The sequence below is a fragment of the Babylonia areolata genome, chromosome 2 (genome assembly GCF_041734735.1).
Source record: "Babylonia areolata isolate BAREFJ2019XMU chromosome 2, ASM4173473v1, whole genome shotgun sequence".
NCBI lineage: Eukaryota > Metazoa > Mollusca > Gastropoda > Neogastropoda > Buccinidae > Babylonia > Babylonia areolata.
Genome location: NC_134877.1, coordinates 37,712,725 through 37,730,399, shown reverse-complemented (window position 1 = coordinate 37,730,399; position 17,675 = coordinate 37,712,725). Strand labels below are relative to the sequence as shown.

The 17,675-nt window shown below is 41.5% G+C and overlaps 1 protein-coding gene across 2 annotated transcripts; it reads left to right on the top strand.

The window, feature by feature from the left end:
• Nucleotides 1-236: 236 nt before the first annotated feature.
• On the top strand, nt 237-9,618 carry LOC143300946 (monocarboxylate transporter 12-like). Of its 2 annotated transcripts, none has more exons than XM_076614905.1 (10): nt 237-374; nt 743-899; nt 2,209-2,278; nt 3,400-3,543; nt 4,218-4,420; nt 4,726-4,910; nt 5,603-5,937; nt 6,147-6,284; nt 6,739-6,789; nt 7,761-9,618. In XM_076614905.1, the coding sequence occupies exons 2-10, from the start codon at nt 780-782 to the stop codon at nt 7,820-7,822; spliced, it is 1,308 nt and encodes a 435-aa protein (XP_076471020.1). In that variant the 5' UTR covers nt 237-374; nt 743-779; the 3' UTR covers nt 7,823-9,618. The 2 variants fall into 2 exon arrangements, with proteins under 2 accessions (XP_076471020.1, XP_076471012.1); XM_076614897.1 differs by having other exon boundaries at nt 2,209-2,293.
• The last annotated feature ends 8,057 nt before the right edge of the window (nt 9,619-17,675 follow it).

Here is a 17,675-nt window from a genome sequence, read left to right as displayed (position 1 = left end):
CAAATTATAGCATGAGCTTAAGTTCTAATATTATTTCAAATTCAGCACACCATTATTTGGTCTGATGTAAACATTGCTCCAGCAATAGATTTTGAGTTATTTATTTATTTATTAAAAAAAAAAAAGTTTCATTAACCACTTACCAGTCAGAGACTGAGCGAATTGTTCGCTCGTGACAGATCATGACGATGTCGCGTTTTACGGACCGTGTACTGACGATTCCGGCTCTTTGCGAACGTAACGGTGTTGGAAGATAGATTGGAGCAGTCGTGCACAGAGGAGTATGTTGTTTAGATCACTGCCAAATGTAAACTGGTTGAATCTCAGGTGGAATCAGTTGTTGTAAAGGCATGTTGACTGAATCTCTGATAACGGTATGTTGGTTGGATCTATGGTAAAACTATATATCGTTTCAATCTCAGCTAACAGTGTGGTGTTTTCAGTAAAAAAAAAAAAGAAAAAAAAAAAAAAAAAAAAGTTGTGTTTACACATCTGGTAAAAGTTACGGTAATCATGTTCATAATAATATCAATAATTATTATAATTGTAATTACTGTTGTTGTTGTTATCATAATTCGTGGGAAAATAATGTAGTTTGTTTTTTGTGCTCGACTATATGTTTCATTCTGTGTGTGTGTTTGTGTCTTTCTACCGCTGTCTAGTTATTCGTTCGTGTGTCTCGATTTTCAAACTTTTTTGTCGATGTGCCACTCGTTTTATTTGAGATTTTTCTTCCCCCCAGAATTTCACCACACCTTATCAAACCGACTGATGAGGTCATGGGTGACGGAAAACGGCGACGTGACGTAGACAGTGGCTGGGCCTGGGTGGCTCTGATGGCATCTTTGTCCATCAACTGTATCACTACTTGTCTCGACACAGCTTACGGCATTTTCCAGGTTTGCAATGAATACTTTTTGGTTTGAACATTCCATTAGTGTCCTTCTTCTCTTGCAAAGTCTTTATATCTCTGACTCTCTGCTTGTTTGTGTTTGTGGTACCATAAATGGGTTTTACATCATCAATCTTCCCAGGAGCATCTCACCCCAAAATATGCCGATGCTGTTTTTTCTTTGTGATGTTACCTATGGGGCTGCCGTGGCAGAATCGGTTAGGCGTTGGACTTCTGATCTAGAGTTCACCGGTGATCTGGGTTCGAGGCACTGTTTCGTCAGGGTGCTGTGTGTGTCTTTGGGAAAGGTACTTTAAGTCGATTTTCCTCACTAATGCATCAAGATGTGAACAGAGCCTCACTTTGGCTGCGGAAGGTTAGACAAGCGTGATGAGAGGATTGGTCCTTGCCTTCCTCTGCCGAGCCTTTGACACAGTGGATGTGAATCCCACCCATGCCCCTATGGCCCTAAAAGGCTATGGGACCTCAGTTGTATTTCGGTGGGGTGAGACAGAGAGAGAGAGAGTGAGTGAGAGGGTGGGTGGTAGAAATAATATGAATTTAAGAAGCTGGATGCTGGGTCACCTTTAGAAGTAGAGTAGAAGAATAGTCTTGAAATGGGCTATGCAAAAACCTGTAGCCTGTTCATGAATGGAGTCGCAACGCTGCTAAGATTGATTATGCAAACCCAGACCTGGTTTGTAATGTTATGATGACCTCACCTTCATACAGATTCTTCACAGAACCTGAGAGGCAAATATCATTTGCAAAATAAGTTAGTTAAGATTGAGCATGTAACAATGAAAACAATAAAGAGGTGTATAACAGGAACGGCCTCCCAGTCATTCTAGTTCCTACGAACGAATGGCAAACTTAGATTGTAGGTGATAAGCATGAGTACAACACGTTGAAAACGTTAAGGGTCCCTCTCTCTGTCTCTGTGTGTGTATTGTTGTCACAAGGACAGATTGGAAGACTAGGTAATGCTTAAAAACTTTATCCTGGAGTAAAAAAAAGTTTAAAAATCTCTCTCTCTCTCTCTCTCTCTCTCTCTCTCTCTCTCTCTCTCTCTCTCTCTCTGACAGTTAGATAATCATTTACGAGTTGTTTTGTTTTTAAATAAAAAAAAATAAAAAAAATTTGCTCTTTCTGACCATAGAGCGGCAGTTTATTCTCAACAAAAAAAAAGTGAAATAATTTCTATGGGCGTGATCATGTAGGCCTATGTAACACACAAACGCACTCATGTACATAAGCTATGCTATGTACAGGCGCGCTCATACTTTGTGTATGCTTTGTGAACCGTTTGTGTGCAGGATGAAGTGAACGAAAGCTATCCTGGCAGTCAAAGCTTTGTGGCCTTGATTTTCTCCATCGCTTTTGGTGGTAGCTATTTGCTGGGTTAGTGTGTGTGTGTGTGTGTGTGTGTGTGTGTGTGTGTGTGTGTGTGTGTGTGTGTGACTTTTGTTTTTGTATGTTTATAATCATATTTTCATGCCCATCACTTTGATGATAACCAAAGGATACATTCATGTCCGTTTGATTTATCTATGTATACGCATTGTACGCATTTCTTATGTTGCAGGTTTATTGGCTCGTATCACCAATCTGTATCTATCATGATTGGTGCCTTGAAACTGGAATGGTTAATGACCTCATGACGTAACGTCTTTGTCACCATTAGTGGTACATTCTAACTGCCCTAGGCACTGTATTGGGAATAATCAGTGATCTCATGACGCGTTGTATTTATCATGACTGATGGTCTGTTGTCAAAAGACCCTTTATCAGGCATACCTGTCGATCTTTTGACGAATGGACTGTGTCTGTCATATTTGGCTGTCTTGTCTCAACAGGCCCTGCACGAGGTATAATCAGGAATACTATGTTAACATAACAGGCCTTGCATCACGTATAATCTTGGATAGTATATCGCCACAGCGGGCTTTGCATCAGGTATAATCAAGTATAGTATGTTGTCACAACAGGCCCTGCAGAAGGTATAATCAAGGGTAGGATGTTGCCACAACGGACCCTGCAGTAGGTATAATCAAGGATAGTATATTGTCATAACAAGCTTTGCATCACGTATAATCAAGCATAGTATGTTGCCATAACAGGCCCTGCATTACGCATAATCAAGGATAGTATGTTGCCACAACGGGTTCTGTATCAGGTATGATCAAGGATGTTTTGTCACAACATTCCCTGCACCAGGTATGATATGAGAAATAGTCTGTTTCTATCATGATTCGTTGTTCAAATCGATTCCATATCATATTCGGCGATCTGGCAACACAAGGTCTTTACATAACATTTGTTGTTGATCTAGTCTTGACAGGTTTTGTATCAAGACAAGTCAGTGATCATGTGAAGCAAGGTCTGTCTGTACAATGACTGGTGATGCATTAGTTCATAAAATACATTGAATCAGGAATAATCTGGTTGCTCGTGACACTGCTCTGGCTCTATCATACTTATCATGTATGCTATCTGTATCTCACCAGGCCCTGTGTCTGGCGTAATCAGCGACCTCTTGACAACCAGAGTCAACGTCATGATCGGTGGAGCTCTGATGAGTGTTGGACTGTTGTCTGCAAGCTTCGTGTATGACTTGGTCGGCATGCTTTTCTTCCTTGGAGTTGTCTGTGGTGAGTCTGCGAGGCTATACGCGTGCACGAGCACGCACATACACACATGTACATGTGAACTAGTATGACGACGGAAGCGACAGTCAAGTGGCTAAAGCACTGGACTTTCAATCCTAGGGTCATGGGTTCCGATCCCGGCTAGGCTACGTCTGGTGGCTATACGGTGGAGTTTTCCAATCTCAAAGGTCAACATGTGTGCAGACGTGTCAGTGCCACAAACCCTGCGTGTGTACACACATGCAGAACATCAAATACATACGTTAAAGATCCCGTATTCGTTGTCAGAGTTCGGTATGTCATAGAAACATGAACATGTCCAGCATATACACCCCTGAAAACAGAGTGTGGCCGGCTAGCTGGTGGGGTAAAAACGGTCATACACATAAAGTCTCACTCGTAGATACGAGTGAACGTGGGAGTTGCAGCTCAGGAGCAGGGTAATAAACCTCGTTTGAAAAGGGGAAAAAAAACCCACAATATATCCACGATAGATCACATGTGAAAGGCACCTGGGTATTGCGCACTTCGTTCTGTCATTGAAGAGTTAATTACGGAATTTTTGTACTTGAAGTTTTTTTGTTTTTTTTTTCCTGAGCTGCGTTGTAACATTTCTGTTTTCGAGTCTTTGTGTGCATTCGTGCGTGCGTGCGTGTGCATGCGTGTGCTTATTGCAGGCATAGGACACGGCTTGACATACACAGCCTCAAACACTGTCATCAGCAGCACCTACTTTGTGAAGTACCGCACTGTGGCTGTGGGCATCTCTATGGCAGCGCCAGGCATCGGGGTCATCTCAGCTCCCTACCTGCTCCGCTGGCTGATAGACGACTATGGCTGGAGACTAGCTATGGGTACCTTTGCCTGCTTCCTGGCTCAGGTTTGATATATCGCATTCAACATTGCTGTCAATGCCATACCAGTTTTTCAAAAAAGTATTGCGTTTTTTTTGTTTGTTTTTTTTAGCAGAGCGCACTGTTGTCACACGTCCTGTCAAAATGACCATGCAGCCTGTTTTTGTATACTGTCCGCCCTGACCTTTCATTTAAACACGTATTGCCAGTTCCTGATATTATCATGAGTATGCAACAGGACAGTTAAGAATCTGAGAGAGAGGGAGAGAAATAAAGAAATGGACAGACAGTAACTTCACTCCCATTAGTGTACTATATTTTTTTTTAACAGACCTGTATCCTCGGCTCCTTGTTTTACCCACACACCCCGAGTGCCACTCTCACCCGCTGTTGGTCACTTAGCCACAACCCCACCCATGGATGTGATCAAGAAATGGAAACACCACAGAACCGCGTGTACCGGACGAGCCATTTCGATGAAGAAACAGAACTCATTGTTCGACCCGAAACGACAAGGCAAGTATGACCAATCAATCAGTCAATCACTTTATTGTCTGAATCGGAGTACAGAAATGATGCCAGAATAATTATGTCTGTAGTTGATTGAGACTGCGCACATTGGTGTTAGTCTTGGTGTCAGTCGTTGCAGTAATAATAGTCTCAAGACGAGCAGTGTTGGGTTTAAGAGTTGATCAATGATCTGTTATATTTCTTCCATTGTCTGTCATTTTCTTTCCTTTCTTTCTTTACAAATTTGGACTCATGTCATGACACGAGAGGCAACATCATATGAAGCCTCCTTGAGGGAACAGAAGCTAGTTTATCTAATAATCAATTTAATTTAAATGTTTATAACAAAAAGTACAATCATCTTTCGGAACCTTTAGTCGGTGTTTGAATCTCAGTGTATTATGTAATGTTTACCAGTTGTTTCGATCTGCGTGTCTTGATCACATTACTTCGAAAAGAATTTCTACCATTGTCGTTGTTTGTGATGTGTTAAATAAATTCTTGGTGCTGATTTTGACCACTGAAAAAAAGCTTTTTGCAGCTGTTTTCGGATGATCATTTGGACATACAACTAAAATGCAAGAGAAGAGAGAAAATGTGGAAAACAGCCAATCATCGGCACTAGAAATAAACACGCTTGTTAAAAGACGCGGGCCAAAGGGTTATTAATAATGATGTTTCTGACTGGTGTGTGTCAGGGACCGAATCAAGGCTCTGCTGTGCAAGAAGTTCCTCTGGGTGGTCTGCCTGAACCAGATGATGATGACTGCTGGCTTCACCACATCTTTCAACTTCTTCCCCGCCTACGCGGAGAGCGTTGGAGTGTCCTTTGAAGACTTGCCCTACTTGTACACCGCTTATGGCATCGGCTTACTGCTGGCCCGAGTGGCTGGGGGAATTCTCTTCACTCTTTTCCCGAACCTTTTGCTGAAAGGTCTGTTTTTTGTCGAGCTGGTTTTCTCCTTGGCGGAGGGTTTTCTTCCACTGTACGGGATTTCGTTTCAGTCCCTCTTTGCTGAAAGGATTGTGAGTTGTGAGTATAAAGAGTTGAATTTATTAGTTGCTCTCTCTCCCGTGCGCGAGCGTGCGTGTAAATGTGTGTGAGCATGCGTGTGTGATTCAAACACACAATTACCAATCAGGAAGACTGAGAGTGTTAGTTGTTCACAGACCGTGATGAAAGCTTCATTCCTTCTGGCAGCTCTTCTGTTTCTAACTTAATTTCACGGATGGTCTGGACAGGTTTGGCCTACGGACCTTCCATGTTTCTGGTGGGACCCTTACTGGTGCAACACATGGGCCCCAAGAACCTGCCCATGGCCTTTGGGATCGTCATGCTGTGCTGTGGCGTCGGCTCCATCGCTGGCCCTCCCATTGCAGGTGAATGTTTAGAACTAGTACACCTTCATACACAGACTCTGAGATACATTCGTTTAAAGTAAATCTTACCACAGGAGTGTTCGGGACTGCTATGTTCGGAGAAACACAATGAATGTACGCTGATACAGAATCCATGTGATCCACAAACACTGGTATTGCGTACTGAACAGTGAACACAAATGAACATACATCTGTAAGATATAACTCGCAGTTAAAGACTCGTTCGTCTGTATTTTTCTTAGCATTCGATTACTAATGACTGGCAACTATGCAATTCATTGCTGATATCCTGTACACCTTGGATGTGACAAGAGCCTTTTTACTTCATTAAGAAGAAGTTTGAAGTTTGTGTATTATTCTGCTCAGTGCACTGAACTACTTTTGCCAATACTGTAATCTGTCACGTGTGTCAAACGCCACACACACTAATATTAAAAGCTGTCTGTGCTTCCAGGTGCTCTGTATAACATATATGGTACCATCAACGTCTGCTATTATTTTGCAGGTAAGAGATTTATCATTCATTTGGTGTACATGTACAATGTGCGTTGATTGCATTGCAGTTGTTTACGTTCGTGTGTATGTGCTGGAATAGAAAATGCTATTCATTTTATGGATCAGGTCCACACGAACGACAAACCGTTTGAAGAATTTTCCCACAGTACCATCGCTTATAATTTTTCAGTCAACCTACCCTCAGTTTAAGTTACCCCTCTTGGATAACTTAAATCATCTGAGTAGCAGCGTTTATCACGAACACATGCCAGAACAGTGTCCTAAACACTCAACAAAACCTTGTAAATTTTGCCTTTGACGAACAGTGTCCTAAGCACTCATCAAAACCTTGTAAAGTTTGCCTTTGACATCATTCTTACTTATGACTTCCCGTTGAGCATGTCTGTTTACATAATCACAGGCCTTTTTAAATTCAACAAAAGCAACACACAGTTTGAGTTTTTCGTCAGAAGCTTCTTTACAGATGGCAAAAACATGACCAACAGTGCCGTATCTGCGATAAAGCCTGTCTGTTCTTCTAGTGTTTCAACTTCATTTTCTGCCCATTTACAGTCATATTCAAAATGTTAGTGACAACACTTGTTAAGGCTACACCTCGGAACTCATTGGACTGGTTTGCGCCACCTTTCAATGGAAGCATCAGTCTCAGTGGCAAGTGTTGTGTAAGAAGCATTTTGTATGTTTTACTTGAAATCGTGTGAATTTAGCCAGTTATGAAAAATATGTTGTAACTCTTTGGACCAGATTCGGAAGTGGTCCGTCAGTATTGTGCTATCTTTTCCTTAATAGGAGTTCAACAGGTAAGTGCAATGAATCAATGCGATCGCCGACTGTTAAGTTTACAAAACGACTAAGTCACACACACACGCACACGCACACACATACACACACAGAGTTGTTCTGTTGCTGCTTCCTCTGCTGCTTGCTGTTGTTGAAACATGTACTAGTTTCTTTTTGCAGGCACAGCCAGTGCATGGTCAGCAGCCTCAGTGCTTCTTATCCCCTTCCACAAAGACAATTAGTCTGTCGGGTGGCAAACGGTAATATTTACCCCGACGGGGTTTGGTTTGGTTGTGTGTACATAGACTTTATCTTGTGTTATTTTACATACGAAATCATAAATATACTCGTCTGCCAAGTTTAGATTAAGGTATGAATACCGGATGTGGGTAAAGATAGGCCACTTTTCCTACTTTGCATCTGGAATACTTAAATGACTGTTTGTGAAATAGTTATTTGATGGAGACTGTGCTGCATCCACATACTTTGACATACAGTCGATTTCTTTATGCCGAAGAAAAAAACACAATACATGAAGTGCGCTACACTATACCTGGAATTTTGTCAAGATTCGCTAGATGTAATAGCTTGTTAAATGATGCAATACTTCCGGTGTAATGAAAATGCTTACACACCAGCTCTGTGCTTACTGTATGGAAGACTTCTTTATCAGCGTGTGGTAACAACTGCTGACAAATTAAGCACTGCATTACAACATACTTTTGTTGTATATGTAGCATTACATTTATTCGATGTAATTGGTGTGGTCTATGGCCGATCCGACCGCAAAGGTCATATTGTGAATGATTTTTTTTTTCCCTTTGTATCTTTATGTCAGAAATCACACTGTATCGGTCTAACGGGATTATTTGCGGTTCAAATCCAGGGATAATGAAATAGGTCATTTCTCTTCTTTGAACTGTTAAATGAAGTCTGGTAGCAACGCCACAGCACCAACAGAGAAAATGACCACCACTCGATTTATGTGTGTATGAAACAGCAAATTCTGAAGCATGTATGCATTGTGACAGCAGACAAATCGGCAGCATTCACAACTCAATAATTTGAGACAGGCATGACATTTAAGCATTGTGGGGTTTGGGTCAGTAGTAACACACACAAAAAACATCTCTAGTGCTCAAGTATAGCGTACTTTAGGCTACAGCCATCTGCGCATTCACAGATAGATTCATGAGCATCCCCCTGCCCCACCACCACCCTCCCCCCATCCCCCAGCTGGATGACAACGATGGTCATCATCGATCTCGATGGACACACACCACTTTAGCAGGTCATTTGTTGTTGTTTTTTTTTACAGTTGAAGGCTGAAAGATATAATATGAAGCACTACAAACCTGATTTGAGTCAAATAGTACAATTGACTTGAAACAATTGGCCATTATTTGTTGATTACACACTTTCGAGACATTACAAAAGCAGTCTGTTGTTACATACCCTGGTATATTCAGACCGTAATTCATTTTTGGCGGGAAGGTATCTTTGGATGGCAAATTTAACAGTTTTGGGAAAATAGATATATTATTGGGAAAAAAAAATCCCTACACATATCCTCCCGCCGGGGTAAGGGAGAGTCATGGACACCTGAAGCACCATGTGGACCTCTTCAATATCAATGCAGAACTAACAAGATCAGTTAACATGTGGTATATGTGATATTTTTATTGGTGGAATTACTCTCTGTGCGTGCGCGTTGCGTTGTGCTGTGGTGTGTGTGTATGTGTGTGTGTGTGTGTGTGTGAAGATGTGTGTGCGTGTGAATGTGGGGTGGTGGGGGAGTGATCGGTGTGCGAATGAGGGTGCGGATGATTACAGACGTTTAATTATGTGATACATACTGCTGTAAAGCATCGCCTGGAGTCCTGTTCTGAGCAAGAAAATGGTTGGCGATGAATTCTTCATCAACGTATTATCATTGCTATTAATAACGTATTAAGGGAAGGCTTTCCTTTTTAGAAAGTTTGCAAGAAGGAAAGATTTTCTTGTGTAAATCTAATAAATGAAGTCGATGAGTGGACAACGTGTTAGACCGATATTTGTTGATTCAATGACTGTTCATTTCTCTTGTTTGCGTGTGTGCAATCGTGCGCGCGCGCGCGCGTGTGTCTGAGTGAGTGTGTGAATGGAGGAGAGAGAGAGAGACAGAGAGATGGCGAGGTCGCATGCATTCAAGATGACTTGTTCAGCATCAAACACGAAAAATGTCTTTTATGGTGACCGTGATAACTATGATGATGACGATTAAACGATTGCACACATTTTATTCAGATAATCAAACCATGCACTGAACTGACAACTACGAGTATGTCAAATGCATTTTATTTATAAATTTATATATAATATGATTCACTTAGTACAAAACAATGTCGGTAATCCGCTTTACACAGAAAGGTGTGAAAAGCGCGTCCCAGTCCAATGTAATATACAAGTAAACGTCATTTAAAAAAAAAGTCTATCCGTTTTAGTGTATAAATAAACGCTTTACACGCTGGGTTTTAGAAAAAACAAATATTCGTAGCACCCACCTAGGTGTACCTGCGGTCGCTCGTAAGTACACCCCGCGTCCCTCCACATCTTCACTGACCCTCCCATATCTCCATTCGTCCGCCCATCCCGGTCACACACACACACACACACACACACACACTCACCACAACGCAAAGAGCTAAAAAGTGCAAGAAATTAATCATGAGTCAATGCTGGCCGTGTCAAACGCCTGGTTGGAGCCTTCATCACCCAGCTGAAGTGAGCAAGGGTTAGGTATGGCAGTCCCTTTGCCACGTGGGATCATCGTCGAGGTAATCAGGAGGCAACGACAAGACGCGAGGCACTGTGTGGGCAAGTGTCAAGAGGTAAATAGTTTAACTTAGCTGAACAGCTGCGTTTAAAGTTTGTTTCTTGTGATGTTATAGAGTTAATTATCATTTCTGACTGTGCGTTAAGATGATGCCTTGCATGCACTGTGGAGTGATGGCCTCTGTGAGGTGATGGCCTAGAGGTAATGCGTCCGCCTAGGAAGCGAGAGAATCTGAGCACGCTGGTTCGAATCACGGCTCAACCCCCGGTATTTTCTCCCCTTCCACCAGACCTTGAGTGGTGGTCTGGACGCTAGTCATTCGGATGAGACGATAACCGAGGTCCCGTGTGCAGCATGCACTTAGCGCACGTAAAATAACCCACGGCAACAAAAAGGTTGTCCCTGGCAAAATTATGTAGAAAAATCCACTTCGATAGGAAAAACAAATAAAAAAAAACTGCACGCAGGAACAAATACAAAACAAACAAACAACAACAACAAAAACACCATGGGTGGCGCTCTCAGTGTAGCGACACGCTCTCCCTGGGGAGAGAAGCCCGGAATTCATGCTGAGAAATCTGTTGATACAACAACAATGACAACGAAAAAAAAGGAGTGAGAGAGACAGAGCGAAATGAAAGTATACCTACATCATCTACAGTCACTGTGAACGTTTATGGTTCCTACTTTTTCCACGTTCAGTTATCGGTTGTTTCTATTATTAAACTTAAACTTCCCTATTACAAAGTTCATTGAGTAGTTTTCTTTAACTGTGAGTTAATTATTTCAAATGTTCATCTTTGATACCACCCTCCATCTGTTCGGTTACACTCAGTTCACCAGAAACCCCTCTCTCGTCTCATCCCTTCGTATTGATTTGTCTGTTCCTTAATATTGAAAATGAAGTGTGAAAATTGATACTTTGATCAGATGAAAACAGTCACCATTCTGTGTGTCGGAACACAAATTTCCTGCTTTCAGTTGGACGGACACCTGAATGTGTTTTGTGATTATAGTACACATTACATCAAAACACCGTCGAATTCGGACTGGGTGTTATGGTTTAAATGGCTTCTATTGCCTTGTCATACTAGTCAGGATGCATAGGCCTATATGATTGAGGAAAGAAGCTTCGGGCCAATTATTTAATGTTCGCTTAGTACAAATGTTTGCCTACTCTTGCGTCTATGTACGCTTACCATCATCGTCACCACCACCACCTAAACAGTTATGGTGACGGTGACGATGACAATAATGGTAGTGGTTTTTTGGGGGGTTTTTTTGTTTTTGTTTTTTTTTCCTTTAATCATCATCTTTATTATTATCCGTCATCATTATTTTAGGCGTGTTTACTTTTTTTTCACACAGCATTCTTGATCAGCCCTGTTGATTTCCCCGTGTAATTTACTGAGCTGTAAATTATTGAAATAATCATTTAAAAAAATACAACCCATAATCAGCTGAAAGCTATCAAAGCGATTTTTTTTTCTCTCTGAAACTAAAATTCAGCAACTTTGCGCTACTCAAAATTACTTTATTCGTGCCATGTTCACACAAATTAGCAAGAAATACGTATGTACTCTCTCTCTCTTTCTCTGCAAATAAAGATATTAATTTCGAGTTCTACTGACGTACATTCTCTGTTTCACACACACACACACACACACACACACACACACAACTTTGCCATGACAGAAACTACGGATCAACACATTACTAAAAAAAACAACAACAAAACACACACACACACACACAAAACAAAACACACACACAAAAAAAACACAACAACACAAAAACAAAAACGCATCCATTATTCCATCCAACCAGACATACGTTCCCCTTACTTACCAATGCCAAAGGCGGCCCGTCTGTCGGTGGGAAGCCCGTAGCGCGCTATGTTCTGCTTGACGATCAGGTCGGGGAGATGCTTCGGATCCTGGAATTGCACCCTAAACTCTGTGATCAGAGGATATGGAAGCTTCGTCGTCGCGTCTGCAACACACACACACACACACACACACACACACACACACACACACACATATTGATTATTAAAATGAAACAATGTCGGTGTCAGACAATGAAAATCAGAGAAGTGAAGGAATGTTCAAGTGACAATAACTTCATTGCTTTGCCTTGATACAGATGACATGCAAATCTTCTAGTGTGTGTGTGTGTGTGTGTGTGTGTGTGTGTGTGAAATGTTAACTGTAGAGAGATAACAGAATACAAAATAAAGTTCATGGCCTGTGTTTGATAACTCTACGCTACACATTTGAAGAATATTCATTGGTTACCACACACACACAAACACAAAAATATGGCAAAAACATAAAATGAAGACGGAAACTCACCCACCTAAGACACGAAGCTTCTTTTTGGAAGGGTCCCGATGAAAATGCCTGTAACCTGTGTGCAACAAAGCTATGTTATTCTTGATGTGTCAGTGTGTGTGTGTGCGTGCGTCCGTGCGCACGCACATTATGTGTATGTATAGAGTTTGCAAAGTGAAGTTGCTTGCGTGTCTCTGATTTTATATATATATATATATATATATATATATGTATATATATATATATATATATATATATATATATATATATGTGTGTGTGTGTGTGTGTGTGTGTGCGTGTGTGTGTAAGCAAAGGCACGACGTAAGCAACTTACACACACACACACACACACACACACACACACACACACACATATATATATATATATATATATATATATGTATGTATATATATATATATATATGCAGATATATAGATATATCAAGTGTGTGTGTGATGTGAGTTATTGGTGTCGACGGAATTGCTCTGTGTGTGTGCGTGTTTGTATATATATATATGTACACACACACACACACACACACACACACACACACACACACACAGCAATTCCGTCGGCATCAACAACTCACATCACACACACACACACACAAACCTAACAAGGCCAGCTCACCTACATTTCTCTCTCATCATTTGTTTTGTTTTTATTCACGTGTGGAAGAGATACCCACATGAACTGGAAGCACAAAGTGTGATATTAATTCCCTGATAATGATTACATTATGGATGATATTACCAAGGTCGAAAGCCTGCTCCGGTGTTTTCAGCCCTCGTCGTTCATGAACCTTCTCTCGGTCAGGTTCTGGTTCCTGCAACAGGCCGACTCTGATACAATAATCATATATGTATATCTTTTTTCCACTCATACTGTAATTGTTCAGTTAATCAAGTTGAGTTCGGTTGAGTAGCGCATCTCTCGATCCAACAACTTCCTGCTCGCAAAAATGATGGGATGAAATACTCCATCATCATCACGCTGCATCAAAACTGCCCCCAATCCAGTAGAAGAAGCATCTGTTTTCACAGTGAATGACCGTTTGAAATCGGGTAGCTGTACCACTGGATCTGAGGACAAATTAACTGAGGACAAGTTAATCCAAGGCCTGACTAAGCGCGTTGGGTTACGCTGCTGGTCAGGCATCTGCTTGGCAGATGTGGTGTAGCGTATATGGATTTGTCCGAACGCAGTGACGCCTCCTTGAGCTACTGATACTGATACTGTTCAGTTAATCAGCACATAAGCGTGTTCAAATTCTTATCTGGTATCGTCAAAGAGAAATAAACAACTAACACATAACAAAACTGACATCTTATAATATCTGAAACATTTTAGCACATGCAGACATGCAATCGCTGAACGTATAAGCCCTGTACATCTTCGTTAATGGCAAAGAGGCCCAGGCTTCATCATAATAATCGTGGTCGTTATTGTTAGGTGTGTTCTCATCTTTTGTTTTTCCAGCATGTGAGGTAGTATTATTTCTGGGAGGCCGCACACCAGGAAAACACGAACGAACAGACTCTTTAGAAGCCATGCATTGGTCGCCACCTTTGATAACAATGAAACCGTCAGGACATGTATACCTACGCTGGCCGCCACGAGTGTCGCTTAAGAAATTATTATAAATAAAAGGATTCAGTTTGTTAATTAGGCGACGAAGCAACACTAACTTTTATTTTTCCTTGGCAGAATGATTGCCTCGTGAAGGGCCATGATTATTTCCCCGTTTGATTTGTTTTCACAGCGTGCATTACCAGCATTTCACTCAGTATCACAAAGCACAGATAACCCGACACTGAAAGAGAGAGAGAGAGAGAGAGAGAGAGAAGACAGACATGAAACACTGGCCTTTGTGCAGACATTAGCACTTACGCACACAGTCTGAATCACTGAAGATGTACTCGTATGTGTTAGCAAAATGAAGAAACAAACAAAACTCTGCTCGTGACACACAGACACACTGCAGTCCACAGTTCTGACAAACAGACAGCAGCAGCAAGTTGCACTGTTCACTCGCACAGCTTACATTAGGTTTCTGCTGAGGCATTGGACGGAATCTCTTGACGGGAGGTAACGGCCACAAGTGAGTATGAGGCATGTACGGTTGTTTCGGGGTGCGCCATTTGGACAGCTCATCATACCACTGAACGTAGGTTTGAAGATAAGTCGTCTTGGGATGTTTGTTTTTTGCTGTGAAAACATTAGCCATTTTTTTTCTGCCCAGTGAAACCAATTGCTTCACTTACTGAAATATAAAGAAACGAGACCGATGGAAAGCTGCGTTATTGTGATTAAAACACCGACAGCTCGAGTTCTTAAACTTGGGGAGATATGGTTACAGTCATAATTACGTAATTTGTCAGTGATATCCATCATGACGTCAAAAAATATGACGTGAGTGATCCACTGTCAGCAGATATGGATCACTCATACAACCAACCAACCCAATCGGATACCCACCCCACCCACCTACCTCAATATCAACTTTCAGAAACGCGATCGAGAAACATTCTTCCCGCAAACCATCAAGGACTGGCACACACTGCCTGAGGAAGCAATTTCTGTCCCCTCCCTGGGCATATCATATCATATCAAGTGTCATGGCTTTTAGGCTTTATCAGCCTTTTGCCTGAACAATTAGGACTTTTTATTTATTCCTTAAAAAACAACAACCCCACTTTATATAAGAGTGCGCAATTAGTAATGTTATAGTTAGCTTCCGATGGAGAAATTAACTTGGAATCCATAATCCTTCCAGCGTTTATCTAATAAATTCTTAAACTGTTAAGTGTTCCTGCAGTGACAATGTTCACTGGGCAGATTATTGCAGAAGTTAACAACCCTGTTAGTAAAAAAAAAGCGTGAAAAAAGGCTTGATTCGGTGAATGTCTTCATTAGTTTTAGTGGGTGTCCCCTGGTATGATTACTGTCCTTTAAAGTGAAAAGATGTTGTATAGTGCTCTTATTTTAATGTCCATGCAGATTCTTATATGTCTCAGTTATATCACCCCTTAACCTGCGATATTCCAAGCTTGGGAGTTTCAGTCTAGTCTCTCTTCATAGGACATACTACCTATCCCTATAATTTGTTTGGTAAATCTTCTCTGTACATTTCCAATCAAGTCAATATGTGCGTTTGCATTATAGTTTTCCTTAGTCCTGAATTTCTTGTAGGTTTTAAAGGTTTTAAATGGGATTTTATATAACAAAGACTGTGGAACTGACTTCTTCTGGAATTAATTCCTTGATGGAAAATATCTGAAAGGGATAGGCCTATATTTTTCTATACACTCATTTATTTTGCTTTCAGTTAGACTCCAACACTAGTTCCTGTGTCAATGATGGAGTCTGATGGAGTCTCCCGTCGGACGGGCCGACGGATGAGTAGGCAGGTAGGCTTATCTGTCAGAGTGTGTCCTCATATTATGGGAGAAGAGGCCGATTCTGGATGCGCAGCACTTCCCACAGGTGTTGCAAGGGAAAACGTCTCCAGAAGGTGAGCCCTGCTTCCTTTGCTCACGCTTCTCCTTAATGGGAAAACCGTTAACAAATCCACAGAAATCTGGGCATTTCCTCCACCTAATACTGTAAACGAGACCAAGAACAATTTTTGCCTTAATCAGACGGGGAATAAATTTCGAAAAGCCTCAGTGGAGGAAGAAAAACGAATTTTGTTTCTCTGGGACAAAAGACATCGCCATTCCACTCGCGCATGTTCCAGTCTTCCATTACTAGGAACTTTCTGAACTTCTTTACTGATTTTTAAAAAAAAATTTAAATTATTATTTTTATTTTATTTTTTAAAGGCTTAGGAGTTCAGTGCTGATTTAGCATCATGTTGGTCCCGCTGAACGGGTCTTAACTGGCTGGGTCGAGATTATTATTATTATTATTATTATTATTATTATTATTATTTCAACCATCCGACCCGGCATCGGTCCTTGACCATAATACTAATAGTATCGCGAAATCAACCTGATGATTGTGGATACTCATATGGAAGAAGAAGACTGAGAAGAAGAAGAACGGAAAGAACTGACGACTCGAACTGCGGATGAACTCATGGACCATCACTGCATTCAAACGGTTATGTAGGTTGCTTACACGAGAAAACACGAACAACAGCGTGGACGCGGCAAACTTGGTGTACAGTCGGAAACTGAAACCTGCCACACACACACACACACACACACACACACACACACTGTGACACACGTGCCGACATAGTTATATGTTACCCTCAGTTAGTTCAATCTTTCGTAGTTCTTCCTGTTGTAGCCTCTGCCACTTTTTATGTATCTTTTACTGTATCAGTCATCCCAACACCTCATGCCGTCTTTCCATCCCCGGCAGTCGCCCCACCCCCCACGAGCGCACACACATGTTCTACCCCCCCCCCTCCCCCATTCCCTCCCGCACCCCCGGCCCCGCCTCCCTGTGTGTGTGTGTGTGTGTGTGTGTGTGTGTGTGTGTGCCGTGTGTCAGTGTGTGTGTGTGTCAGTGTTAAAACTTAGCACAGAGATTCGCTGTACGGTCCACTCATAGAATCTATAATTTCTTGAAACGTCAAGTTCTTAAAATAAAAATAACACGGGCGCGTGGCTAAAGCGTTGGACTTTGAATCTGCGGGTAAAGGGCTCGATTCTCGGAAACAGCGCCTTGAGCCGGGTAAACGGTGGAGATTTTTTCCATTTGCCAAGTCGACACTAATTTTATGTGCAGACCTGCCTAGTGCCTGAACTCCCTTCGCAGAAGATCAAAATAAGAAGGGGAAGCAAACTTGATTAGTCAATCCTGGAAAGATTTACTTCCCCTGAATCATGGGAATTAAAAAAACAAAAACAAAAAAAACCCAACAACAACAAAAACCCAAACAACAACAACAAAACCCACTATTACTCGTTCTTAAGTACTAAAAACAAGATAAC